Source organism: Suricata suricatta, chromosome 12 (assembly GCF_006229205.1).
Source record: "Suricata suricatta isolate VVHF042 chromosome 12, meerkat_22Aug2017_6uvM2_HiC, whole genome shotgun sequence".
NCBI classification, from domain to species: domain Eukaryota; kingdom Metazoa; phylum Chordata; class Mammalia; order Carnivora; family Herpestidae; genus Suricata; species Suricata suricatta.
The window spans coordinates 64,211,523-64,235,271 of record NC_043711.1 but is presented as its reverse complement, the minus strand read 5'-3'; the positions used below and the strand labels follow the sequence as shown (position 1 = coordinate 64,235,271).

General features: G+C 42.0%; 1 protein-coding gene across 5 annotated transcripts in view; it reads left to right on the top strand.

Moving 5' to 3' along the window:
- Window positions 1-20,722, top strand: part of SEC23B (SEC23 homolog B, coat complex II component) — a 35,273-nt gene extending 14,551 nt beyond the window's left edge. For 4 of the 5 annotated variants that reach the window (XM_029919119.1, XM_029919117.1, XM_029919118.1 and 1 more), the window contains exons 10-21: window positions 639-762; window positions 1,803-1,883; window positions 3,715-3,804; window positions 4,763-4,869; window positions 6,272-6,425; window positions 8,443-8,520; window positions 11,490-11,651; window positions 12,986-13,072; window positions 14,364-14,399; window positions 14,518-14,673; window positions 15,018-15,083; window positions 20,511-20,722. In XM_029919119.1, the coding sequence (XP_029774979.1) occupies window positions 639-762; window positions 1,803-1,883; window positions 3,715-3,804; window positions 4,763-4,869; window positions 6,272-6,425; window positions 8,443-8,520; window positions 11,490-11,651; window positions 12,986-13,072; window positions 14,364-14,399; window positions 14,518-14,673; window positions 15,018-15,083; window positions 20,511-20,600 (1,231 nt within the window). In that variant the 3' untranslated portion in view covers window positions 20,601-20,722. The remainder of the gene's footprint in view (window positions 1-638; window positions 763-1,802; window positions 1,884-3,714; window positions 3,805-4,762; window positions 4,870-6,271; window positions 6,426-8,442; window positions 8,521-11,489; window positions 11,652-12,985; window positions 13,073-14,363; window positions 14,400-14,517; window positions 14,674-15,017; window positions 15,084-20,510) is intronic. The other variant, XM_029919116.1, reaches the window with a different exon arrangement.
- Window positions 20,723-23,749: the final 3,027 nt, after the last annotated feature.

The window sequence follows — 23,749 nt, the reverse complement described above, 5'->3', positions numbered from 1 at the left end:
CCATGCTCTTATATTTGGCAACTCCAGTGGTAGCATATTATAGAAATACAGCACAGTGTCACAATCAGGAATTGACATTGTGTGGGATGGAATGAATTATATTATAGACCTTGCTTGGACTTCACCAGTTTGTACAAGCACTCATTTTTGTAACATGTGAGGGTGTTTAGCATGAGATTGTATCACCTATAGATTTGTGCCACCACCTCTGTAGGACAGATTTAGAACTGTTCTAAGGAGTTGTAGCTTTGATGTTTTGAAAATAGTGTCTTTACTAAGTACAAATTGAACTTGCTGTTTCCCATTTAAATTAGTAGTACCTTCACAGATGTAGGATTTTTTTCCTTCTTTAAATTACTGTTTGGGGGCAGCTGGATGACCCAGTCAGTTAAATGTCTGACTTCAGCTCAGGTCATGATCTCATGGTTCATGAGTTGGAGCCCCACATCGGGCTGCATGCTGACAAAATGGAGCCTGCTTGGGATTCTTTCTCTGCCCCTCCCCACTCATTCTCTCATTCTTTCTCTCAAAATAAATAAACTGTAAAAAAATATTTAAAAACATTACTATTTGTGAACGCCATGGAAGCATCTGAGTGGCTTTCAGTCATCCCAAATGTCCACTTTCTTCTTTCCTAGAGGCTACATGGTGATGGGAGACTCTTTCAACACCTCTCTCTTCAAGCAGACATTCCAAAGAATTTTTAGTAAAGATTTCAATGGAGATTTTCGCATGGCGTTTGGTGCTACTTTGGAAGTGAAGGTACGGTAGCTTTTTAGTCTTAATGGAAGAGGAGTGTTCTTACGTATTTAGTAGTCAGACTTGTAGAAGCCTCACCTTGCTGGACACAGGCACCAAAAGGTAAATTAAAAGGCTCCCAGCAAAATAGTTGAACAAGGTATATTGAGTCTGTCACTTTGCTTCTTGAGGATGACCTGTATGTTTATTAATGTTTTATGCAAAGCGGTGTCTGAGTGCCCTGCAGGCTCTGCTTGGTCCTGCTCTAAGACAGCAGGCCAAGGAGGGGTGGCGGGCTGGAGCAGAGGTGCTGCGCGTCCCCCTGGCTGTCGTATGGGCCCGCATGTTCATAGACCCATGTTTATATTCAGTGCCTACCTGCAGACTGACCAGAGAGCTCGGAAATAGTGCAGCAGTGGGAGTTTGGGGCCTGCTTTTCCTTTCAGTCCCTACTGAAAGCCCTACACACTTCATTCTAAGTCATTGAGAAAACATTAGAAGGGGATGTTACACCATATGATTGGGATCATTACTTTGAGAGTTAGAGATCATCTTAAATCATCTGGATTAAACTTTAAACAAGCTTCTCAAATGTTTGGGTGGTTTTTTTCCTTTTTGAATTGAGATTTTAAAATCTAAATATGTTGGCCATGTAATTATATTGGAGTTCATGAATTAAGCATTTTTAAAGCAAAATAAAAGTGTATCCACTGATCAGAAATTATAAATAATTACAGCTAAGTATTTGGGATTGGAAGAAAATGTATTTTTGGCAGAATTATTTCCTCTGTATGCACAGCAATAATTTCAAAAGTGAGAAAGTTCAAAATGCTGCATTATCTTTGAAACAAAGTCAGTGAGATTTCTAAAGGAGGATTTTATTAAAGTTTTTATCCAACTACAGAGGTCATGGAAAAGTTTGCAAGAGAATAATCCATGTAGGGTTTCTTCTCACTGGAATGATAACACTACCACATTTTTCCTGTAAGTTTTAGTTGTGTCTTTTGTGAGAGGATGGTTCTCAATGAATTTTAACTTTATGCTCTCTTGTATTTCCGTTCTAGACCTCTCGGGAACTGAAAGTTGCAGGAGCCATTGGTCCTTGTGTGTCTCTGAATGTGAAAGGACCATGTGTGTCAGAAAATGTAAGGAAAACTCCGTTCTCACCCCCTGTGTCTCAGGATTTAATTCGTTAGAAATGTCAGCGGGGCAACCTATGTCACTTGTTGGGATGTGTCTGTGGTGAGGGGAGAAGGGTCAACTCTTACTGATGACTACAACTCTGAGAGGTGGTGTCATTTCTGTCTGTCCTTCATCTATCTAAAGGGTCAGAGGAGAAAACTGAGGCTTAGAGAGGTCAAGTATCTTGCTCTCTGGTCAGAGCTCATATGGAGGAGAGGAGCTAGAGGCCCAGTTCCCCTGACCCACGGTCCTTGTTTGAGTCTCTGTGCCAGTGAGCCACAGGTATTCTGTGTAGCAAGGCAGGCATTCAGCTAGACCCTTCAGGGACAAACCTCTGTGTGTTGTCCTTACAGGTGATACCTTTGTCTCCCTTCTCAGAGACCATTTTGAGTTGTTTGGGCATGGATGACACTGTCGTACATATACACAGCTATGTTCTTTGGGTAACGTTTTGAGAGTATGTGAACAAAGTTAAGTTACCACCAGATGGTGAGGTGGCTTCGCTGGTGGCTCATTTCCTCTGCTTATACTTTAGCTGCCAGGAGACAGACCGCTGGGTCCAGTGAGGCCTCTCCAGGGTGGTTCTGGGCTGGGGTTGTCACAATTATATCCTTCCTACATTGTCCTGTTCAACGAGGACATGCTGGACTCTGTAGAGCCAGACATGGATACAAGGGCACATATCTACCCTGCTAGTCTTGTGGCTTGGACAAGGTACGTAATTGCTCGGGGATTTAATGTTATGTAGGAAGTGGAGATTGTAATCATATCTGTTGGGAGGGCTAAATGAGTAAGTTCAGGGAGAACATGCAGAACAGCCTCTGGCACGATGGAGGCCCACACTAGATTTCATCTTTCTCATCCTCTTTTCTTTTTTCGTTTATTTTTGAGTGGGAGAGATGGGGCGGTAGAGAGAGAAAGAGCAGGGGAGAGGCAGAGAGCCTAGGAGACACAGAATCTGAAGCAGGCTTTAGGCTCTGAGCTGTCAGCACAGAGCCTGATGTGGGGCTCGAACCCACAAACCGCAAGATCATGACCTGAGCTGAAGCTGCATGCTCAACTGACTGAACCACCCAGGCGCCCCTCTTATAAAGATTTATATGTAGCTTTTACATAAAGGAGCTGGACTGAAAAATTAATATTTAATAACTAATGTTCTGTAACTATGTCTTGTTCAGATAATAATGGTGAAAACTTTCAAGGTAACTTTCAAGATAATTCTAACCTTGACTTGATTCTTTCAGCTAACTTCAGTGTTATGTTTGTGTGTGTGTATATGTGTATGTGTGTGTAGAGAGAAAGAGAGAAAGAAAGAGTTATCTTGGTGATATAATGGAAATTGGTCCAAATTTTAGTGTAAGAAGCTTAATTTTAGGGGTGCCTGGGTGGCTTAGTCGTTTGAGCATCCAACTTTGGCTCAGGTCATGATCTCACAGTTCGTAGGTTTGAGCCTGGTGTTGGGCTCTGTACTGATAGCTCAGAGCCTGGAGCCTGCTTTAGATTCTGTGTCTCCCTTTCTCTCTGCCCTTCCCCCACTCATGCTCTATTTCTGTCTCAATAATAAATTTAAAAAAATTAAAAATTTTTTTTAAAGAAGCCTAATTTTAGAGTCCTGTAATAAATCTTAAACCTCATTCTGGCTTATAGTTGTACTTTTTTTAGTTAAATTTAAATTTTCATTTGGAATGAGATCTTCTAAATAGCCTACCATTCTTAGGGTCAGTACTTTTCATCAGCAATTAACCACGGGAGTAGCTTTTTTATTTTTATTTTTAATTCCTCTTCTTACCCCAGGAGCTTGGTGTTGGTGGTACGAGTCATTGGAAAATCTGTGGCCTGGATCCCACATCTACACTTGGCATCTACTTTGAAGTAGTCAATCAAGTGAGTTGGATTTCTTTATGAGTATTCTTGTCTGAGTGTTGTGTTTTCTGATTTATTTGTTTATTTTTAAATGTTCATTTATTTTGAGAGAAAGAGTGTGTGTGTGTGTGTGTGTGTGTGTGTGTGTGTGTGTGAGTGTGAGCAGGGAAGGGGCAGAGAGAGAAAGGAATCCCAAGCACGTTCTGCACTATCAGCACAGAGCCCAACATGGGGTGTGATCTCACGAACTGTGAGATCATGACCTAGGCTGAAATTGAGCTGGACACTTAACTGACTGAGCCACCCAGGCACCCCTGTGTGTTCGGATTTATTACAGATGGGTGGCCCTGGCTTCTTTCTCTTCAGACTGATGCCTCTTTGGGCTTGTGTTTGTCTGATACCTGTCTGGCATGACCGTTTTTTTCCTTCTGGGGTTTGGTCAGAGTCAGACAGCAGATTGCTTTCATTACTTAAATTATTGAACTTATAAGTTCATTAGAAGGAGGATAGTTTTTTACCAGCCATCATAATTTTGGTGAACTTTTGAGTGTGTCAGTTTTCCCCCATTATTTTATTTAGAAAAATTCAAATGTACAAAAAAGTGGAAAAAATTGTAGAATGAAAACCTGTACAATTATAGGTATTGTCACCCAATGCTTAGATTCTATAGTTCTCATTTTAACCATATTTTACTTTGCTTTAAGACAAATTCCTGTCATCAGTGTCTCTCATCCCTAAACACTTCAGCATGCATGTCAGTAACTTGAGTTTAATATTTACTTGAATATGTTTTTTTTTTTGAGATAAAAGTTATGTATAGTGAAATGCCTTGATTTTAAATGTACTGTTCAGAGCTTATCAAGAACCTTGCTATCAGCGCTATGTTAGTCATTTTAGGAAGAGCACAGTGGGCCCTGTGACCGTGTGTGTTTGAGTCATGCCTGTGACAGTAACCAGATATGTGGCCTGTTGCCTGCAGCACAACGCCCCCGTCCCCCAAGGAGGCAGAGGTGCCATCCAGTTTGTCACGCAGTATCAACACTCCAGCACCCAGAGGCGCATCCGTGTGACCACCATTGCCCGAAAGTGAGCATCCCGGTTTCTTTTCTGTGGAGCCAGCAGGCTTTTCCTTTGAAGAGGTCACTTAACATCTGTTAGTTTATCTTCCTAATTTCACCGCATGGTTCTCACCAGTCTCACTGGCTCACTTGATTAGAGAAGGAGAAGGAGGAAGAGGCATTGCCGGCTAACCTAGTTAGGCCTGCAGGCACTTGCCTAGAAGAATCCTCTTTCAGTAGGACTAAATTCATTAAAAATTAATTTTTACTGTCATCAGAGAAGTAACCCATAAATACATTCTCCTTGTAAAAGATGCGAGCAGCTCATAAGTATATAAAGAATGGGTCTCTGCCCACACTCTCCAGAGGTGAGGTGCTATCACCACACTGGTATCATCTTCACAGTCTAGTTTCCATGCAGTTATATCATATGTGTGTATGATATGCACGTATGGCTTCTTATGTTCGTATACTTACAAACTTTCCTCAAGACCATGTCAAGGACATCTTCCACATCAATACATACGAGTCCCTCACTCGCTGCAATGGCCGCACAGCACTGCATGGTTAGGATGGGATGTACCACTCCTCTCTTTGAGGAATTTCAGGTCCTACCTTCCGTCCAACAGTGCTGCATTCATGTGTTTAGGTCTTTGTGTATATGAGTATTTCTTTCCAGCCACTTCATAGAAGTAGAATTTTGTATCCTGCAAAACTGTCCTAAGAAGTTAATTTGTGTTCTCCCTAATAGTGTAAGGGGAGTCCTGTCTTCTCATTAATAATGAATATTATTGATCTCTAACATGCTAATATAGAGCAGTTTGCCACTTTTGTGTGCATTTTTCTGTTTATTAATGGGTTGAGCACTTCTCATGTTTATTTCTTCTGTGATCACCTTTGTCCATTTTGTAAAACCTTTTTCTTTTTCTTGTTCATTGATATGCAGGGACTCTGTGTATTCTGGATATGATTATTGTCTTTTGTTCCTATCTGTTCCTGTCTGTTGTCTTTCAGTTTTGTTCATAATGTCTTTATTCATTTAGAAAACTTTTGTATATCTGCTAATTCTTTCTACCCTGGGTATGATGCTGGAAAGTCATCCAGTATATTTGTAAACACACAGGTGTTTGCAAGATTGACCTAAAGGAAGGAACTGGAGACGTAGGTACTTTTTGGGTATCTACTCTCATGATATCTTGTGGAACTTTGAGAAGTTCTCCGTAATTTTTCCTCTGCACTCACAGCCTTTAGAGATCACATGAGGGCAAATGAAAGTGTATGTAAAACTCCTGTGATTCCTTACTGACAATGGAGTTCGAATCTATATTGCCTTAGATGAAGTAACAGGACTTAGGTTTCTTTATCTGAAGGGAAATCTGGCTTTCTGTCTCTCCTGAATGTAAGCATGGTACTAATTCTGGAATTGTCAGTTGGGCAGATGCGCAGAGCCAGCTGAGGCACATAGAAGCAGCATTTGACCAGGAGGCTGCGGCAGTCTTGATGGCTCGGCTGGGGGTGTTCCGGGCAGAGTCAGAGGAAGGGCCCGATGTGCTCCGGTGGCTGGACCGACAGCTCATACGACTGGTAAGTTGGGCACCGTGGCACAGGTTCCGTCTTAGTCTCTGCTCTACCTTGAGAAAAGAAAGCTGGTGCTTAAACCTGTCATTTCATAGTCAGTCAACAAGAACTTTGTGTTGCTTACCTTAAACCAAACACATTTACATGTACATTTTCTCCTAAGAGCTTACACTACGGTTGGGAAGAAATGACATGCACAGGATATTTGGAGAAAGATGCAAATCTGTGTAACGTAAGAGTTGATTTAGATAAGTCCCTGTAGATGCTGTGGTTCTGTATTTTCTCTCCAGATCTGGGCGGTTTTTTTCAGGAGTAGGGATCCATGGCCCCGTGAGTATAGAGACACCTCATGTGTTATTCTGGGTGGAATCAGGAGAGATATATTACACAGTACTTTAAGCAGGGAAAGTTTTACTTAAAAATTACTATCACAGGGCACCTAGGTGGCTCAGTTGGTTGAGTGTCCAACTCTTGATTTTGGCTCAGATCATAACCTCTGGCCCCATGTCGGGCTCCACATGGAGCATGGGGCCTGCTTATCATTCTCTGTCTCCTTCTCTCTGCCCCTATGTGGCTCATGCATATGCACACTCTCTTAAAAAGAAAAAAAAAAAGGCTGGGGCACCTGGGTGCCTCAGTTGATTAAGTGACAGACTCTTGATTTCTGCTTAGGTCATGATCTCATGGTTCTTGGGTTCAAGCCTCACATTGGGCTTTTTCCTGACAGCGCTGAGCGTGCTTAGGATTCTCTCTCCCTCTCTGCCCCTCCCTTGCTCTCTCTCAAAATAAATAAAATTTTTAAAAAATCGGTTTCATTGATGAGCAACTACTTAATATAAAAAAAGTAGGGGCACCTAGGTGGCTCAGTCAGTTAAGCATCTGACTTCGGCTTGGGTCATGATCTCACGGTTCATAGGTTCGAGTCCCATGTTGGGTTCTGTGCTCACAGCTTGGAGTCTGGAACCTGTTTCAGATTCTGTGTCTCCCTCTTTCTCTGCCCTTCCCCCACTCACACTCTATGTGTATGTGTGTGTGTCTCTCTCAAAAATAAAGAAACATTAAAAAATTGTCTTCATTTTTGAGAGAGAGAGCGCGTGAGTGATCACAGGTGGGGGAGGGGCAGAGACAGGGGGAGACACAGAATCTGAAGCAGGCTCCAGGCTCTGAGCTGTCAGCACAGAGGCCGATGTGGGGCTCGAACTCATGGATGCGAAAACACATCTGAGGGGAGCCATCCTGCATTTGGATGCCTCTAACAGGCAGCACTGAATGTGGGGGTGGATTTAGATGACATTGGTCTGTTACTTGTAGCTGAAATAGTGAGGATGGGAGCAGGGGCCAAGAACTAGTCTCCGAGGAACCCACAGTTAGGAGGTAGGGAGATGAGGGGCCATGGAACAAGACAGAGAAGGATCAGTTGGAGAGAATGAGAACTAGGAAAGTGCTGTGTTAGCACCTGGAGGAGAATTTGATGAGGTTTTGGGGAGCCACTTGGCCCGTGGTACTGGGGAGTCTAGGAAGCTACGAAAGGGTAACTGTCAGAGATGAGTTTTCCTTCAGTAGCAGAAGGCTCAGTTCTCTAGTGGCCAGAAGGGAGGTGCAAAACATAGAGGGAATAAAGATTGGAAGAGAGAATATTGTTCAGAAATTTGCCTTTGAAAAAAGGAAGAAAATTGAGCTGTAGAGTGATAGAACATCAAAGCTTATCATGCCAGTTTTGGGCGCACTTCGGGGATTTTCCTACGGGAGAGGCTCCTGAGAGAGCCCCCGGAGCCGCTGCCTGGGCCGGGCCGTCCTCCGGCAGGAATGCGGGGTGTCTGCATGTCTGTCGAGTCACTCTCTGTGTTAACGCCCTGGGTGCTGGGTCTGCCCGGCCGTGGTTGAGAAGCGCTGGGCTGGGACTCTCAGGCTGAGTTGGGATCAGAACATAGCAGTCCTACTGCAGGCCTTTTCCAGATGACACTAACTTGGCTTCTCTCTCTCTCTCTCTCTTTTTTTCTTTTTTGCTGTTTTCTTTCTATAGTGTCAGAAATTTGGACAGTATAACAAAGAAGACCCCACTTCTTTTAGGTTATCAGATTCCTTCTCTCTGTATCCTCAGGTAAGTAAAAGATGTTTTTAAAATAACTATAGAAGAATAAATTGTGATGAAAATAAAACACGCTACAAAAAAATTGTTTTTTTAATCTGGGTCCACACTGAGTATGGACCCTGCTTGAGATTCTCTTTTTTTCTCCCATCGCCTCTCTCCTCCATTTGTGTGTGCTCTCTCTCTCTTTCTCTAAAAACAAATTTTTTGGGGTGCCTGGGTGGCTCAGTCAGATAAGCGTCCGACTTCGGCTCAGGTCATGATCTCCTAGTTCGTGGGTTCAAGCCCAACGTCAGACTCTGTGCTGACAGCTCAGAGCCTGGAGCCTGCTTCCGATTCTGTGTGTCCCTCTCTCTCTGCCCCTTCCCCTGCTCATGATCTATCTCTCAAAAATCAATAAATGTTAAAACAAAAACAAAAACAAAAATTTTCTTTTTAGAACTAAGACTTGCTGCTCTCAGGCTAAAGTGCAGACTTGGTGTGTTTTGAACTCCGCTTATAGGTGATGAAGGTTATTCTGTTCTGTTCAGTTCTCTGTGTCTCTGTGAGACGGTGTCTCAGCCTTACAGAAAACAAAGATGATATCCTAGGAGAAGAGAAGTATGTAAACTTCCATGAAAAGGTGAAATAGGGTTGTTGCTGAAGGCCACAACAGAATCTCTTAATTTGTAAAAGTTTTGGGTAGACAGCTTTCTCAGCAGCAGATCAAGAAAATGAAGCACACATGAAAACAAATATAACAAAACAGAACCAGAAATAATGACAAATATTTAATGGTAAGTCTTAAGTGACTCTGCCACCTCATGCCTGGAAATCAGCAGTAATAACAGCTCCCGTAAATAACTGCTCTGTGCCCGGACCAGGCACTTGGGAGCCGTTGGACAGGAAAGGCGGGAGAGAAGCGGACAGACCACGAAGCCGCTGTCAGAGATCTGTGCATTTACCTTTCTGAACACCCTTCCTCATCTGTAAATGTCCTCGTAGGTGCTGTGGGGATGATAGGCCGAGGTGGACGGATGGCTTGGTGGGTGTGAGCCCGCTCCACAGCTGGGGCCCGGGACTCTCGGGGCCTCTTCACAGTGTGGCTTTCCCGGAACAGGAAGCAAACCCAGCTGCTCTTCCCTTCCTTTCCCTCAGAGATGCCTTCATGAGGAATAAGTAGAGAGCAGAAAGCTTCCATTTTTAAGTAAATTTGTGAGCACTCAGATATGCAAGTAGGTATTCTTTCAGTTACTCAATTTGGTCACGGGTTTCAGTCGTGAACTTGTGTAGCTTGGACTGTCAAGGTCACTTAGAGGTCACTTCACTTGGGCAGGGCTCTGTGGTCCCTGACACGTGGCTGTGTGCCCTGTGCCGGAACATCTGAGGCTGTAGGGTGTTTGGGAAGGAGCCCTGGACCTGCCAGAGTCAGAGTGGAGTTCCAGCACTGGCTCTGCTGCTGCCTATCTGGGGTGAGGTCCTGAATACCCTGGATGTTGGTTTCCTTTCAGAAGCAGGGAGTGGGTCTGGAGAAGAGGTTTGCAATCTCTTTAAAGCCATGGAATCCTTTCTTTGAGAGGACCCCCTTAAAAGACAGCACATAAAGCAGGTAGACTTGCAGTTGCTCTGGTTGTGCCCATGCACCACCCTCACCCACGGGGTGCTGCCACAGGACCCTTCACTGCCCCCCAGCCTGACCCCTAAGGATCTGCTAGTGCTGAAGCGCACTGTTTGAAAACCACTGAGTGAGGTGGTTTCTAGGATTCCTTCAGTTGAGGCATCTAGGTTAGAGGTCAAGCCCAGTCTCTGGAACCAGATGCCTGGAATAGAGTGGCTCTGCCCCTCAGTGTGAGTGGCCTTGGGCCATAAACCAGGGATTGTAAGAGAACCTACTTCATGGGCTTACTGTAAGTATTACATCGTTTTTGTAAACTGCTTTGTGCCTTGAACACAGGATGCATTGAATGTCAGCCATAATTATTATTTAGGAACCTGTGATTCAATATTTGGAATCTCAGGAAGCGTTATACTTCTCAGTGCAGCTCATTTTCATGTCTGGCATCTCTTTAGATTGAGCTAGAAGTCTGCCATCTTTCTGATCCTCATGGTAGAGAGCATGCCTCTCCAGCCGCATCTCTTCTCCTTCCCTCTCCTGTACACACCCTCACTCCAGCATGCCAGCCTGAGTCCTGGGCGCTCCGCCCTCTTAACTGCTGCAGCTGTAGTCCCCCCACCCCACCCCCCGGCCACCTCATGCACGTCTTTCAGACCCCAGTGGCTTGGGAAGCCTCCTGCTGCCCCTCCGTTCCCACCCCATCCTACTACTACTTTCTTGTGTTGTGCTCATTACTTTTGTAGTATGCCTTTTCCCCACTGCCCTGTGGCCTTTCTAGATATTCTGTCTGCAACTTGGCCCAGTAACTCCAGAAATAAAGGCTGTTTTGCCTTTCGAAACCCTTACACGTGGAAGCTTTGACATACCTACAGGGCTCCTCCCTCCTTCTTAAAAATAATGTTTATTTCTAATTGTGGTAGAAGAGAGTGCAAGTGGGGAGGGGCAGAGAGGGAAGTAGACACAGAATCCAAAGCAGGCTCTGAGCTGTCAGCATAGAGCTTGATGTGGGGCTCGAACCATGAACTGTGAGATCATGACTTGAGCCAAAACCAGAAGCTCAACTGACTGAGGCACCCAGGCACCCTGCATCTTAACGATTTTTAAGTGTGCAGTTCAGTAGTTTCAAGTATATTCACATTGTTAGCCAACAGATCTCCAGCATTTTTTATCTTACAAAACCGAAAGTGTATACTTACTAAACAGCTTCCCATTTCCCTCTTCCCCCCTCCCTGGTACTACCATGTACTTTCTGCTCACACGAACCCAGAAACCTTTGTTTTAAAATCTGGCTCCTCTTTCGGAGACCTAAGGCAAGTCCACTCTTTGGGTTTCTAAGAAAGTTACAACTGTATACACTTGTCTTTTTCTTTTCTTTTTGTAAATGCAGTTCATGTTCCATCTTAGAAGATCCCCGTTTCTCCAAGTGTTTAACAACAGTCCTGACGAATCGTCATATTACAGACACCATTTTGCCCGACAGGACCTAACCCAGTCCCTCATCATGATCCAGCCCATTCTGTACTCCTATTCGTTCCATGGGCCACCAGAGGTGAGGTTTTGCATGAGCGCCTTTCTCAGAATTGGAATCCCCTAGTATGGGTTGTTTCTTTTCTCGCAAGTTTTTGCTTAGAACAAAGCTATAAAAAAAGAAAAGTTTGAGTCTTTATAGTAATTTAACATTATTTCTCAGTAATAAGAAATACACATAGGAAAAATTCCTGGGGTATGTAAAGAAAGCTATTAGCTGTGGAAGGCAGGATTACATGTTAAAAAGTTACAAAAGTATATGGGTACTTTTATTTCCAATGTGATCATATACTTTGACCAGTAAATCCATGTCTTGTACCTGAGGGAAGTCCTTCTAAATACAGAAAAAGGTTTGTTCAAAGAAATAGTAAAATGAACTGTTATAATAGAAGATTAGAAAACAATCCAAGTGTTTAATAGTAGGAAAATAAGCAATCTGAGAAATGTTTGCAAAGTTTATGTAATGGGATAAAGTATTAAAATGTTACATGAAGGTGCACCTGGCTAGCTAAGTCGGTAGAACTTGTGACCCTTTATCTCAGCGTCGTGAGTTTGAGCTGCATATTGGGCATAAAGGTTACTTAAAAATGTAAAAAAAAGAAAGGAGGTAAGAAAGGGAGAAAGGGCGGGGGAGACAGAAAGAAAGGAAGGAAGGAAGAAAAAGAAAGGAAGAAAAGAACAGAACGGCGGAGCACCTGGCTGGCTCAGTTGGAAGAGCGTCTGCTTCTTGCTCTTAAGAGTGCTGGTTGAGAGATTACTAACACAAATTTTTAAAAAACCTAAAAAAAGATGTTATGTGAAAAAAATCAAAATAGAAACTTTCCTAAATTATATATTTTTTAGCATACAACAATTAAAAACTATGTGAAAATAAATTCCAAACATTTGTCGTTCTTGGGTACAAATTTTCCAATTTTCCTTAATGAGTATGTTACTTGTATTACTGAAATAGAAATCATAATAAAATGTTTCGTAGTTAACCTTTAAACCTTACATTAAAAGCTGTTCTTTTTCATATAGGCATCACTGCTCTCAGTCATCTACAGCAGTAGATTTGAGAGAATGTTTCTAACACAAAACAGAATGTTTCTGGTTTCTGGAGCAGAAAATGTCCTTAATCTCTTCCCAATTGATGAGGGGTTATTCGGAGCCTGTTTCTTCTGCAAAGTTGATTTGTAGAACTCCTGAGTCCAGGAGCAGGGAGCAGGCATTTCCTTAAAGACAGGGAGAGTCACCCTGCCAGGTGCCTGTTGCAAACAGCTTGCAGCTGTTAAGTGGACACTGCAGGTGTGGGTTGGAGGGGTTGCCATGTGGGAATGGGGAAGACTGATGCCATCCCTCTCCCTTTTTCTTCAGCCCGTACTCTTGGACAGCAGCAGCATTCTAGCTGACAGAATTTTGCTGATGGATACTTTCTTCCAAATTGTCATTTATCTTGGTGAGGTAAGACGATGTTAATTTCTTTCCTTACTATTGTTTTGGCTTTGTTTTTATTAATTTAGGTTTTGATGACATTTGAAATAATTTGGGCTTAGAAGACCCACTGTTTATTATGAGGACAGCAGTTTTTATTAGAATCACCAGTAAACAGTAAGTTTGGGACTAAGGTTTTTCTTTGTTGAAATAACATTGGGGGCGCCTGGCTGGCTTAGTCAGTAGAGCATGTGACTCTTGATCTCGGGGTTGTGAGTTTGAGCCCCACATTGGGTTGGAGATTATTTAAAAATAAAATCTTAAAAAAAAAAAAAAAAAGGAACATGCTTAACCTTACACTGGGTCTGTGGGTCCCAAGGATGACTGGGTCATGGTCAGGGGAGAAGCCCTTTCGTTCTCAAAGGGGTTTCCTAAGAAAGGGAGTGGCTCCTCTGAAGAAAATCCTTTCACTGAGCATTGTGTTCATTGACACATTCTTTGTCTGCTGTCCATTCTTTACATTAGATGTGATTTCAGATGTCCTGCAAAGGTATCCATTGTGTTTCAGAATTACCTTAATAACTAGAATGACTTAGTTTCCTGATATTAATATGCATATTTGTATAGTTTTCAGCATATTGATGCTCATTGTGCTGGCTGCTTGCCTACAGATGCTAAGTTTCAGTAATGGTCCTAGACCAAGGGCCATTGGGTGACCAGTTGCTGTTCCCACTGGTTCCTATAGGGGCAGTAATCTCGACTAGGTTTCTAGCCTTCAGCTTACCCCTTACAGACATTTCTGACCACAACCCCCATCTTGTTCGTTGATACATTTATTGAACACCTTCTATTTGCATGCAAGTAATGCGTTCTAAGAACAAAGATAATGACATAGTTCTCACTTTCCAAAAGCCCCAAATCTACTGGTTGTGAGTGTTCTGATGAACTCTTGGACCCAAAAAAGGTTATGGGCATTTCCTCTATGCCACCAATCAGTCAGAAATTAACACCTGGAAGAGGCACCTGGGTGGCTCAGTCACTTAAGCATCTGACTCTTGATCTCGGCTCAGGTCGTCATCACACAGTTAATGAGTTCAAGCCCCCCATCAGGCTGTCTGCTGTCTGTGCAGAGCCTGCTTCAGATCCTATGTCCCGCCTTCTCTGTCTCACCCTTGCTCTCTCTTTCTCTCTCTCTCTCAAAAATAAACATTAAAAGGAAAGGGAAGAGGTGTGACTGATGGCTGTGACATTTCTGGGAGAACTGTGCAGGTGTGGGAGTCCTGGCTGCACCTCTTTGCTTACTCCTACTTACTCTTCACAGCTCTGCTCTTCTCCCCGCTGCAACTCGTCATTCTTGGTATAAGACTTCCTCACGGGAAACAAGTTCTAGGTGGTTGTGGGAGTGTCAAGAGTGTCAAGGAAGACTGTTGTTTTGGTGTTTCCACCATGGTTTTCGTTGGTTTGTTTTGGTGCAGACCATAGCCCAGTGGCGTAAAGCTGGGTACCAGGACATGCCCGAGTATGAAAATTTCAAGCACCTTCTGCAGGCACCACTGGATGATGCTCAAGAGATTCTGCAGGCGCGCTTCCCGATGCCCCGTTACATTAACACGGAGCATGGAGGCAGCCAGGTGAGCTCTCGTGTTCTGTTGGTTTCCTGATGTATTTTCATGGCTATGAATGCAGTGATGTAGTTAATATTTTATGTGGTGACATAAATTGACATTCAGCCAAACTTCCAAGTATGACTTCTTAAATGAGTGGCACCATAAAAGTAGAGGGTTGCCAAAATAAAACATATATCTCATGTTTCGGGAACCCTTATAAATTGGGAGTATTGGCTTACATTAAAGACATTGGTTCCTGTGTGGTAGAAAAATGCTACCTTAACAAAAGAAATGTTGTAAACACTTGTTGTTACTATTTCACTAATATTAATGCCATTGTAATCTTTAAATGTCTTGCTTTTTTAAAGGCCCGATTCCTTTTGTCCAAAGTGAACCCATCTCAGACACACAATAATCTATATGCCTGGGGACAGGTAAGAAATTGTCAGTTATCTAGGGGAGGAGGCCAGGCTCCTTTTGAAAAACTTGTTACCAAACGGATCCCTTTAGGCCTTAAAGCAGAATTACCTGATGTGTTTTGCTGGGGGGTGGTTGGGTGGGTGGAAACTTTGAATAACATAGCTGAGGCGGAGGGGACACTGGTGTGGCTCCCCTTCTGCAGTACGAAGCATAGTGTGACAGATTCAGCCAGAGGACAGAACTCTGTAGCATGACCTGCATTTGGCTCTCCTCGTAGACACAGCAACATTGCCCCAGGCCCTCTCCCTCTTCTCCCTCTCCTGAGGGTGCAGGGCAGAAACATCTACTCCTGCTTATCACTGGTTCTGCCTCCTCCTCACTTTCCAGCCTCTGATTCCTTCTGTATCTAATTATCCCCAACATTTATGTCTTTCTCAAATAGGTCTTTTCTTTTGCTCTGTTTTCTTATACTTTATAAAGTTAAACTTTCTTTTGAGGTAATTGTAAATTTACAAGCAGGTGTGAGAAATAATGCAGAGACCTTCCCTGTGCTCTTTACCTCGTGTCCCACAGTGGGAACATCTTATGCAAGCATAGTGCAGTGTCACGGCCAGGATCCTGACGTAGATATGGTCCAGATACACACTTCCATCACCACAGGGATCTCTCATTTGCCCTTGGATAGTCACTCTCACTTCCCTCCTGTGCCACCTCTTCCTTGACACCTGGCCACTGCTGCCGTGTGCTCCACGTCGGTGATTTTGTCGTCAAGAATGTTATGTATGTGAAATCACATGGTGCAAGACCTTTGGGGACTGCCTTTTTTTTTTCAACATGATTATCTAAAGATTCATCCATGTTGTTGCATGTATCAATAATTTGTTTCCTTTTAACTTGCCAAATAGTATTCCATGGTAGAGATGTACTGTAGTTGCTTAATCATTCACCCGCTGAAGGACATCTGGGTTCACAGATGCTTGGCTATTGGGAATAAAGCTGCTGTAAATATTCCTGTATGGGGTACTTATGAATATAAGTCTTCCTGTCTCTGAGATTAATGCCCTGGAGTACATTTGCTCAGTGTAGGGTAGTCATGTAGTTAGTCTAAGAAACTGCGGTATTTTCTGGAGAGACTGCTTCCTTCTGCATCCTCACTAGCAATGTGCAAGTGATCCAGTTTCTCTGCATCCTTGTCAACATTTGTTATTGTCATCATTTTGACTTTAGCTATTCCAATAAGTGTGTAGTGGTATGACATTGTGGTTTTAAATTACATTTTCTCAGGGCACCTGGCTGACTCAGTTGGTCGGGCATCAGACTTACTCAGGTCATGATCTCACAGTTCATGAGTTCAAGTCCTGCATCTAGCTGACTATTAGTGTATGGCCCACCTCGGATGCTCCCTCCCTCTCTCTTTCTCTCTCTCTCTGCTCCTCCTCTGCTCATTCTCTGTCTTTCAAAAATAAACATTTAAATAACAAAATAATAAATTACATTTTCTTGATGGCTAATCATGCTGAGCATCTTATATACTTTTCCATTTATCTATTTTCTTCAATGAAACCTCTCTTTTATCCATCTTCTAATAGGATTATTTGGCTTTTTTGTTGTTGAGTTTTAAGTTCTTTTTTACTGTTTTATTTATTTATTTTTTGAGACAGAGAGAGACAGAGCATGAGCAGGGAGGGGCAAAGAGAGAGGGAGACACAGAATCTGAAGCAGGCTCTAGGCTCTGATCTGTCAGCACAGAGACTGACGTGGGGCTTGAACCCACGAACCATGAGATCATGACCTGAGCCGAAGTCGGAGGCCTAACTGACTGAGCCACCCAGGCGCCCCAAGTTTTAAGTTCTTAATGTGCTCTACATGCTAGCCTTTTGTTGAATATGTGGTTTGTAAATTTTTTCTCTCACTTGTAGCTTGTCTGTACGTCCTCTTCGCAGGGTCTTTTGCAGAGCAAAAGTGGATAATTTTTCATGCAGAAAGATATTTGCATGTTATATCTCTTATCATTCTTTAACTTTCAACCTATTTCTTTTCTTATATTTGAAGTGAGTTTCTTATGAACAGCACATAGTTGGGTCATGATTTTTAATCTCCTCTGTTAAACTCTTACAATTGGTGTATTTGGACCATTTATATTTAATGTAATTAATGAATATGTTAGAGCTTAAATCTGCCATTTTATTTTTTGGTTTCTTTGATTTTCATTTCTCTGTTTTTCCTGCCTTCCTGTGGTTACTTGAACATTTTTTAGAATTCATTTTTTAAAAAAATTTGTTTTTGAGAGAGCACTAGCAGGGGAACAGGCTAAGTGAGAGAGAAAGAGAATGTTAAGCAGGCTGCATGCTCAGCACGGAACCCAGTTCAGGGTTGATCCCATGACCTTGGGATCATAACCTGAGCCAAAATCAAGAGTCAGATGCTCAACCAACTGAGCCACCGAGGCACCCCTGGAATTCCATTTTAATTCATTTATATTGTTTTTGAGTTTATCTCTTTGTGTAGCGTTTCTTAGTTGTCACTCCTACTTGTAGATAGTAGAGCATTATATTACATTATACATACATAATCACTGGCTTTTTGACTAGTTAAAGTGATGTATAGAAAACTTACTCCCATTTATATTCCTTTACCCCATTTATAATTGTGTTAAATATTTTTTTCTATATGCATCAGTGTTACAGTTTTTCTTCAAACAACAAACAATTTATAAATCTCAGGAGAGGATGCAAATCGAATTATATTTATCCATATTTTTGCTTACTGTGTTCTTTATTTCTTCTTGGTACTCCCAGATTTCTTCTTTTATCATTTCCTTTTTGGGTAGAGATCTTTCTTTAGCCATTTTTCTTCATCCTCTTCCTCTTCCTCCTCCTCTTCCCTTTGCTTCTTCTTTCTTATTTTTTTTCTTTTTTTTGAGAGTGAGTGGGAATTGTAAGCAGCCTCCATGCTCAGCATGGAGCCCAACAGGGGCTTGATCCCTTGACCCTGGGACCATGACCCAAGCCGAAATCAAGAGTCAGACACTCAACTGACTGAGCCACCCAGGTACCCCGCCTTTAGCCATTCTTTTAGGTCTGATGGTAATAGACTCTTAATTTATTTTCATTTGAGAATCTTGATTTCCCCCTCATTCATGAAGGATATTTTCTCTAGATAAAGAATTCTGGTGGCCATCCTTTTCTTTAGTCAGTTGAAAAATATTTTGCTGTACGTCTCTTGGTATCTCTGGTTTCTAAGGAGAAATTAATTGTCATTCTCATTGTTTTTCCCCTATAGGTAAGATATCTTTCTCTGCCTTCTTTCAAGATTGTTTCTTTGTTAGCACTAGTTTTCAGAAGTTTAAGTACCATGTGTTTGGTGTGAATGTCTTTGGATTTAGCCTGTTTAGACTTTGCTTTGCTTCTTGATTCTGTATATATCTGTCTTGCCAAAATTTATTAGTTATCAGTCATTATTTTTTTGAATAATTTTTCAGCCCATCCTTTTTTTCCTTTCTCTCTGGGACTCCAGTGACATGCATGTCAGGTCTTTCATAGTCCACATGTCCCTGGGGCCCTGTACATTTTTTCCCCCACCTATTTTCTTTCTGATTTTCAGTTGCATTATTTCTACTATTTTATCTTTCAGTTCACTGATTATTTTCTCTGTTCCTTCTCTGCTATTGAGCTCATACATTGAACTTATTTGTTTCTGTGTTTCCCAGTCCTAAAATTTTCCTTTGATTCTTGTTTATGTCTCTCTCTTTTTTGAGACTTTCTTTGCTGGGGCTTTTTACTTTTTCATTTGTTTCAAGTGTGCTCATAGTTGGTCATTAAAGCATTTCTGTCATGGCTGTCAAGTCTCTGTCAGATAATTCTAACACTGTAGGCAACTTAATTCCTGCTGACTGTCTTTTTTTCATTCAATTGAAGCAAACCAGGTTTTCCATTGGTCTCTTAACACCTGGGTGAGGGACAGTTCCTTGTTACTGCTGGGTGGAGATAGGCATTCCAGCTCCCTTCCTAGTCTCTGTGAATCATGTGGTGGAGATGGCTTTATTTGTTTTGGGTGGTAATGAAAAGTGCTGACTGTCCTCTAGGCTGCCTCTGATGCCCGGTGCAGGGGGCCTGGAGTACATCTTATTACTACTGCCAGGCGGGGGCGGGAGTATAGGCTCCCTGAATGGTCTCTACTGATACCATGGCAGTAGGGAGATGTTCCCCTGGCCGTTGGGGATGAAATTCCCAGTGCCATCCTTGACCTTGTTTGCCAGCATCTTGGTGGGGGTGTTGGGGTCCCTTGTTGCTGTCTTGTGAGGGTGGCAGTCTAAGGTGCCCACTCAGCCTTTGCTGGTGTGGGTTGGGCCACAGTATCTTCTGTCACCTTGGGAGTGCAGTGGTCATTATCTAACATTTTTTTGTCTTGCTAGGCTATGCTGGTCCTTTAGCTGGAGAAAGTTGGCTTTTTCTGATGTTTTTGTCTGTATCCGGTGATTGTTTGCCAGCCTCTTCGCCTCCAGGTCTGAGATACGAGGCTAAAAGGAAACCCAGAGAACGCATCACTGTGTTGTTCCTTGGGCCTCAGGGCCCTTGGTTTGACCATTCTCTTCTCTTCTCTCCACCTTTTAGAGTCTTCTTATGTTTGTTTTATATAAAATGTCTGGGGGTTTTTAGTTGTACTTAGTGGAAGGAATAGGGAAAAGCACATCTCCTCCTTCTTCCTAGAAGAAATCTTATAAAATTTTAACAATGCTTACATTTTCCTAATTGTAATGGTAGTATCATTTTGGAAATTTTGAGTATGTTAAAGAAAAGATTAAGAAAGAAAATTAACATTACCTATAATGCCACTGTCTAGAGTTAAGTATTTCTAGCTTCTTTGTAGGTAATATAAAATGTGTATATCATGTATATTTTTACTTATTTTTTACAAGTATAGGATCTTGCTGGGAGCCAAAGTTTCTATTCAGTTTTTCTCCCTTAGCATTACATAAATCACGAGCATTTCTGATAATACAAATATCCCCCTGTTGCTGAGTGGACACACTGACCCACTCATTTGTAAATACACCTTCACTGAGCTTCTGTTGTAAGCAGGGCATGAAAGAGCACTGGGCCAGGTGCTGTCAGTGTGATGGGGAAGACGAGACCCGGAGTGCAGCCTCTGGGAGCTCAGGCCTGACGGGAGCCAGACTCTGGACAGGTCATCAGAACTATGGAGAGGATTAAAGTAGAACTGTCTGTGGTGGCAGGGATGGCCTGGACTCAGTGGCTCAGAAAAGGGTTTTGTGAGGAAATTATGCTTCAGTTGAAAGACTGGTTAGTGAAGCAGAAGGAGTACTCCCAGCAGAGAGGGGGTGACTGTGAATGTTCTGAGGTGGAAAGGTCCTTGATAATTGACAAACTCTAACCAGCTTTTGAGATACCTGCCAATAAATCTTTACCATTACATTTCAGGAAACAGGAGCACCCATCCTAACTGATGACGTTAGCCTGCAGGTGTTCATGGATCATTTGAAGAAGCTGGCTGTGTCCAGTGCTTGTTAAGCTGGGGATGTGAGCGGGAACGTTGTCGGATTGTGTTCGTAATTGCTTACAATGGCTTAAAAACATTCCTTTCACTTTCTTTGTGAGTTTTAATAAATAATCAAAGGAAGCATTGTATGTAACTCTTTAGATTATAATTTATTTGTATTCCTTATTTGTCCCCCTTTTCTTGCAACATGAAATTGTAAGGTCATAAATGTTTTGGTACTTGTAGATTTTTATATGCTTTTTGTATCCTAACTTCTCACTTCTATAAAATCAGAGGTAATGTATTTTGGCAACTTAGATGAAAATCATAATGATCAGAAAGGAAATCAATCTAGATAAAGCACTGGCTAAAATAACGCTAATACAAATTTGATTTCCTGAGGTCTTTATGGGTGTATGTGTGTATTTAAAAAAATTTTTTTTAATGTTTTATTTATTTTTGATACAGAGAGAGACAGAGCATGAGAGAGGGAGGGGCAGAGAGAGAGAAGGAAACACAGAACCGGAAGCAGGCTCCAGGCTCTGAGCTAGCTGTCAGCACAGAGCCTGACGCTGGGCTCGAACCCATGAACGTGAGATCTGACCTGAGCTGAAGCCGGAGGCTTAACCGACTGAGCCACCCAGGCGCCCCGTATGTGTGTATTTTAAATGACTCCCCCAAGACATATTTCCTGAATTTAATCCTTATTTTCTGTCTAAATGTTAATAGACCAAAGGAAAGTTTGAAATATGTGAAACTTTTTCAAGGCAGAGTTGTCTGGAGTGCACTGTCCCTAACTCACATATAAACAGCCTGGCCCTGGTAGCCATAAAGAGTGACTGATGGGGGAGCGCCTGGGGGGTGGCTCGAGTCGGTTAAGCGTCCCACTTCAGCTCAGGTCCTGATCTCATGGCTTGTGGGTTGGCTTGTGGGTTCGAGCCCCACATCAGGCTCTCTGCCCCTCCCCAACTCATGCTCTGTCTCTTTCTCTCTCTCTCTCTCTCAAAAATAAATAAACATTAAAAAAAATTTTTAAAGAGTGACTGATGTAAATAACTGTAACAAAGTGACAGCACATTTATCTGGGGCACCAAGTAAAATTACTTTAACAGGCGCTGTTTTTTTTTAATCAAAGTAATATATGCATGGTTTTAAAAAAAAGAAACAAAACTTACCTCAGGAGTTTTATAAAAAAATAACAGTTCTCTTCACTCTCTGAGCCTACACCTACTGTTCAGAAGTGACTGGTTTTAACCTTTCCTTTCAAGATTTTGTTGCTGTATCAGTTTTAGCCAATGTCTCTCAATTCCCATTTTCCAGAATGAGGAAAATAAGACCATTCTCTCCACCATCCAGTTCTGATCAGCTACACCTTTATTTTTCTATTTATCAAAGTTGGTAAAATTTACATTCTGACCTATAACTATAGTTATGTCTTTTGTCTGAAAGTTCATTCTGAAAGTTGAAAACTAATAAATACTATTTACACAGTTGTGATCCTGTAAACATTGTCCATGTTCAGTCAGCCAGTGTTACATTTTTCTCCAGGGATTTGCTGCCGAAGTCCTTCTACCACTTGAAGGAAAACCTATCCAGTGACAAAATCAGTCACTGTGCTCACATTCTAGCACTCCACAGTTGGTTTGCTAACTTTTCACATCATAACTACTTATAATGTTTTACCTAGAGTTGCTAATTTGCTAATTTGTTTTTGATTGAAGATTTTGTTTTCTATTTATTCAGAAATTTGAATTTCCTATTCTACTGAATGGAGTCCATTCTTCTTTAAAGGTCACTGATCTCCCGTTTAATCACAGGCCAATTGCTATGACAACAGTCATCCAGGAATTTCTTTTGTCTGGACTCCTGGACTAGTTCTACTCTTTATCCCATAAGTCATTTGCTGTCTTAAATAGCATCTGTAAAAAATTACATGGGAGATAATTGATTGAATCTATTCTGTCTTCATACTTGATAGCTTTGCTAAGTATAAAATTCTAGGTCAAAAATAATTTTCTCTCAGAACCTTGGAGCTATTTTTTCATTCATTCAATAAATAATTGTTCAGTATTTGCTATGTATGGAGTGTCATATAGGCATTGAGAATGTAGCCAATAAAATAAAAATTTCTGCTTTTGTGGAGCTTACGTTCTGGTTAGGGAAGACCAACAATAAAAACGATGGAAGTAAATTATATATTAAAAGGCACTGAGTGCTATATAGAAAAACAAAGCTGAAGAACTCTTATCAATTGAATGTTGGACCATCTGGACAGATTCTTCTCTAGATTTTGAATTTGTATTACTGCCTTTTGCCTTTGGTGTGTGTTCTGGGAGTGTTACCTATCTTAAGGTGTTTAACACTTATATTTTATATTTTATTTTTTGAAGTTTATTTATTTAAGTAATCTCTATATCCAATGTGGGGCTTGAACCCACAACCCCAAGACCAAGAATTGCATGCTCATCCACCTGACCCAGCCAGATGCCCCAACACATTTTAAATGCCAAGGGCTTTTATATTATGTACCTTTTCCATAGAATGTCTTTTTGGAAATAATTTTTAATTGAGATACATCATCTAGAAGAGTACAGAAAACGGCATATACAGATTAAGATCGAAGCTGTCCCACCGTGGTCCATTCCATTTCAAATTAACAAGGTAGAATGTGGCAGACCCACCTTGCTCTGGTGTTCTCTTCAGTGACAATGAGTTTAGGTGCTGAGGTGAGGTGGCACCATTGTCTTAATATCAAAGACATGGCCATGTAGGGGCCACCTCGGCGTACTGGTGGCTGTTTCCAGAGGGAGCATGGAGCTGGGGAGTAGTATATGGAAAGCAGCCATCCTGAGCGGGGAAGCATGGAGCCTAGTGTGCCTAATACGGACTCCGAAATTCCTCTCCAAAGCAAGGAAAGCCTCTGACATTTTAAACTGGGGAAAGGATCAGTTAGGGGTTTTTTAAACACTAGGAAGTGGTAGGATGGATGGGAGGAAGCTGGAATCCAGGTGAGGCCTGAAAGAGGCAGGTGTTCAGACAGAGGTGACAAATGGGATTCAGGCAAGAGTCTGAGTTTTCTGGCTTGGGTGATCATGTCAATCATTCTTCGAATTACAGAAAAGGAAGGAAAGAATTCTTTCCTCCTTCTTTCCTAGCACTGATGAATTCAGTCCTGGGCATT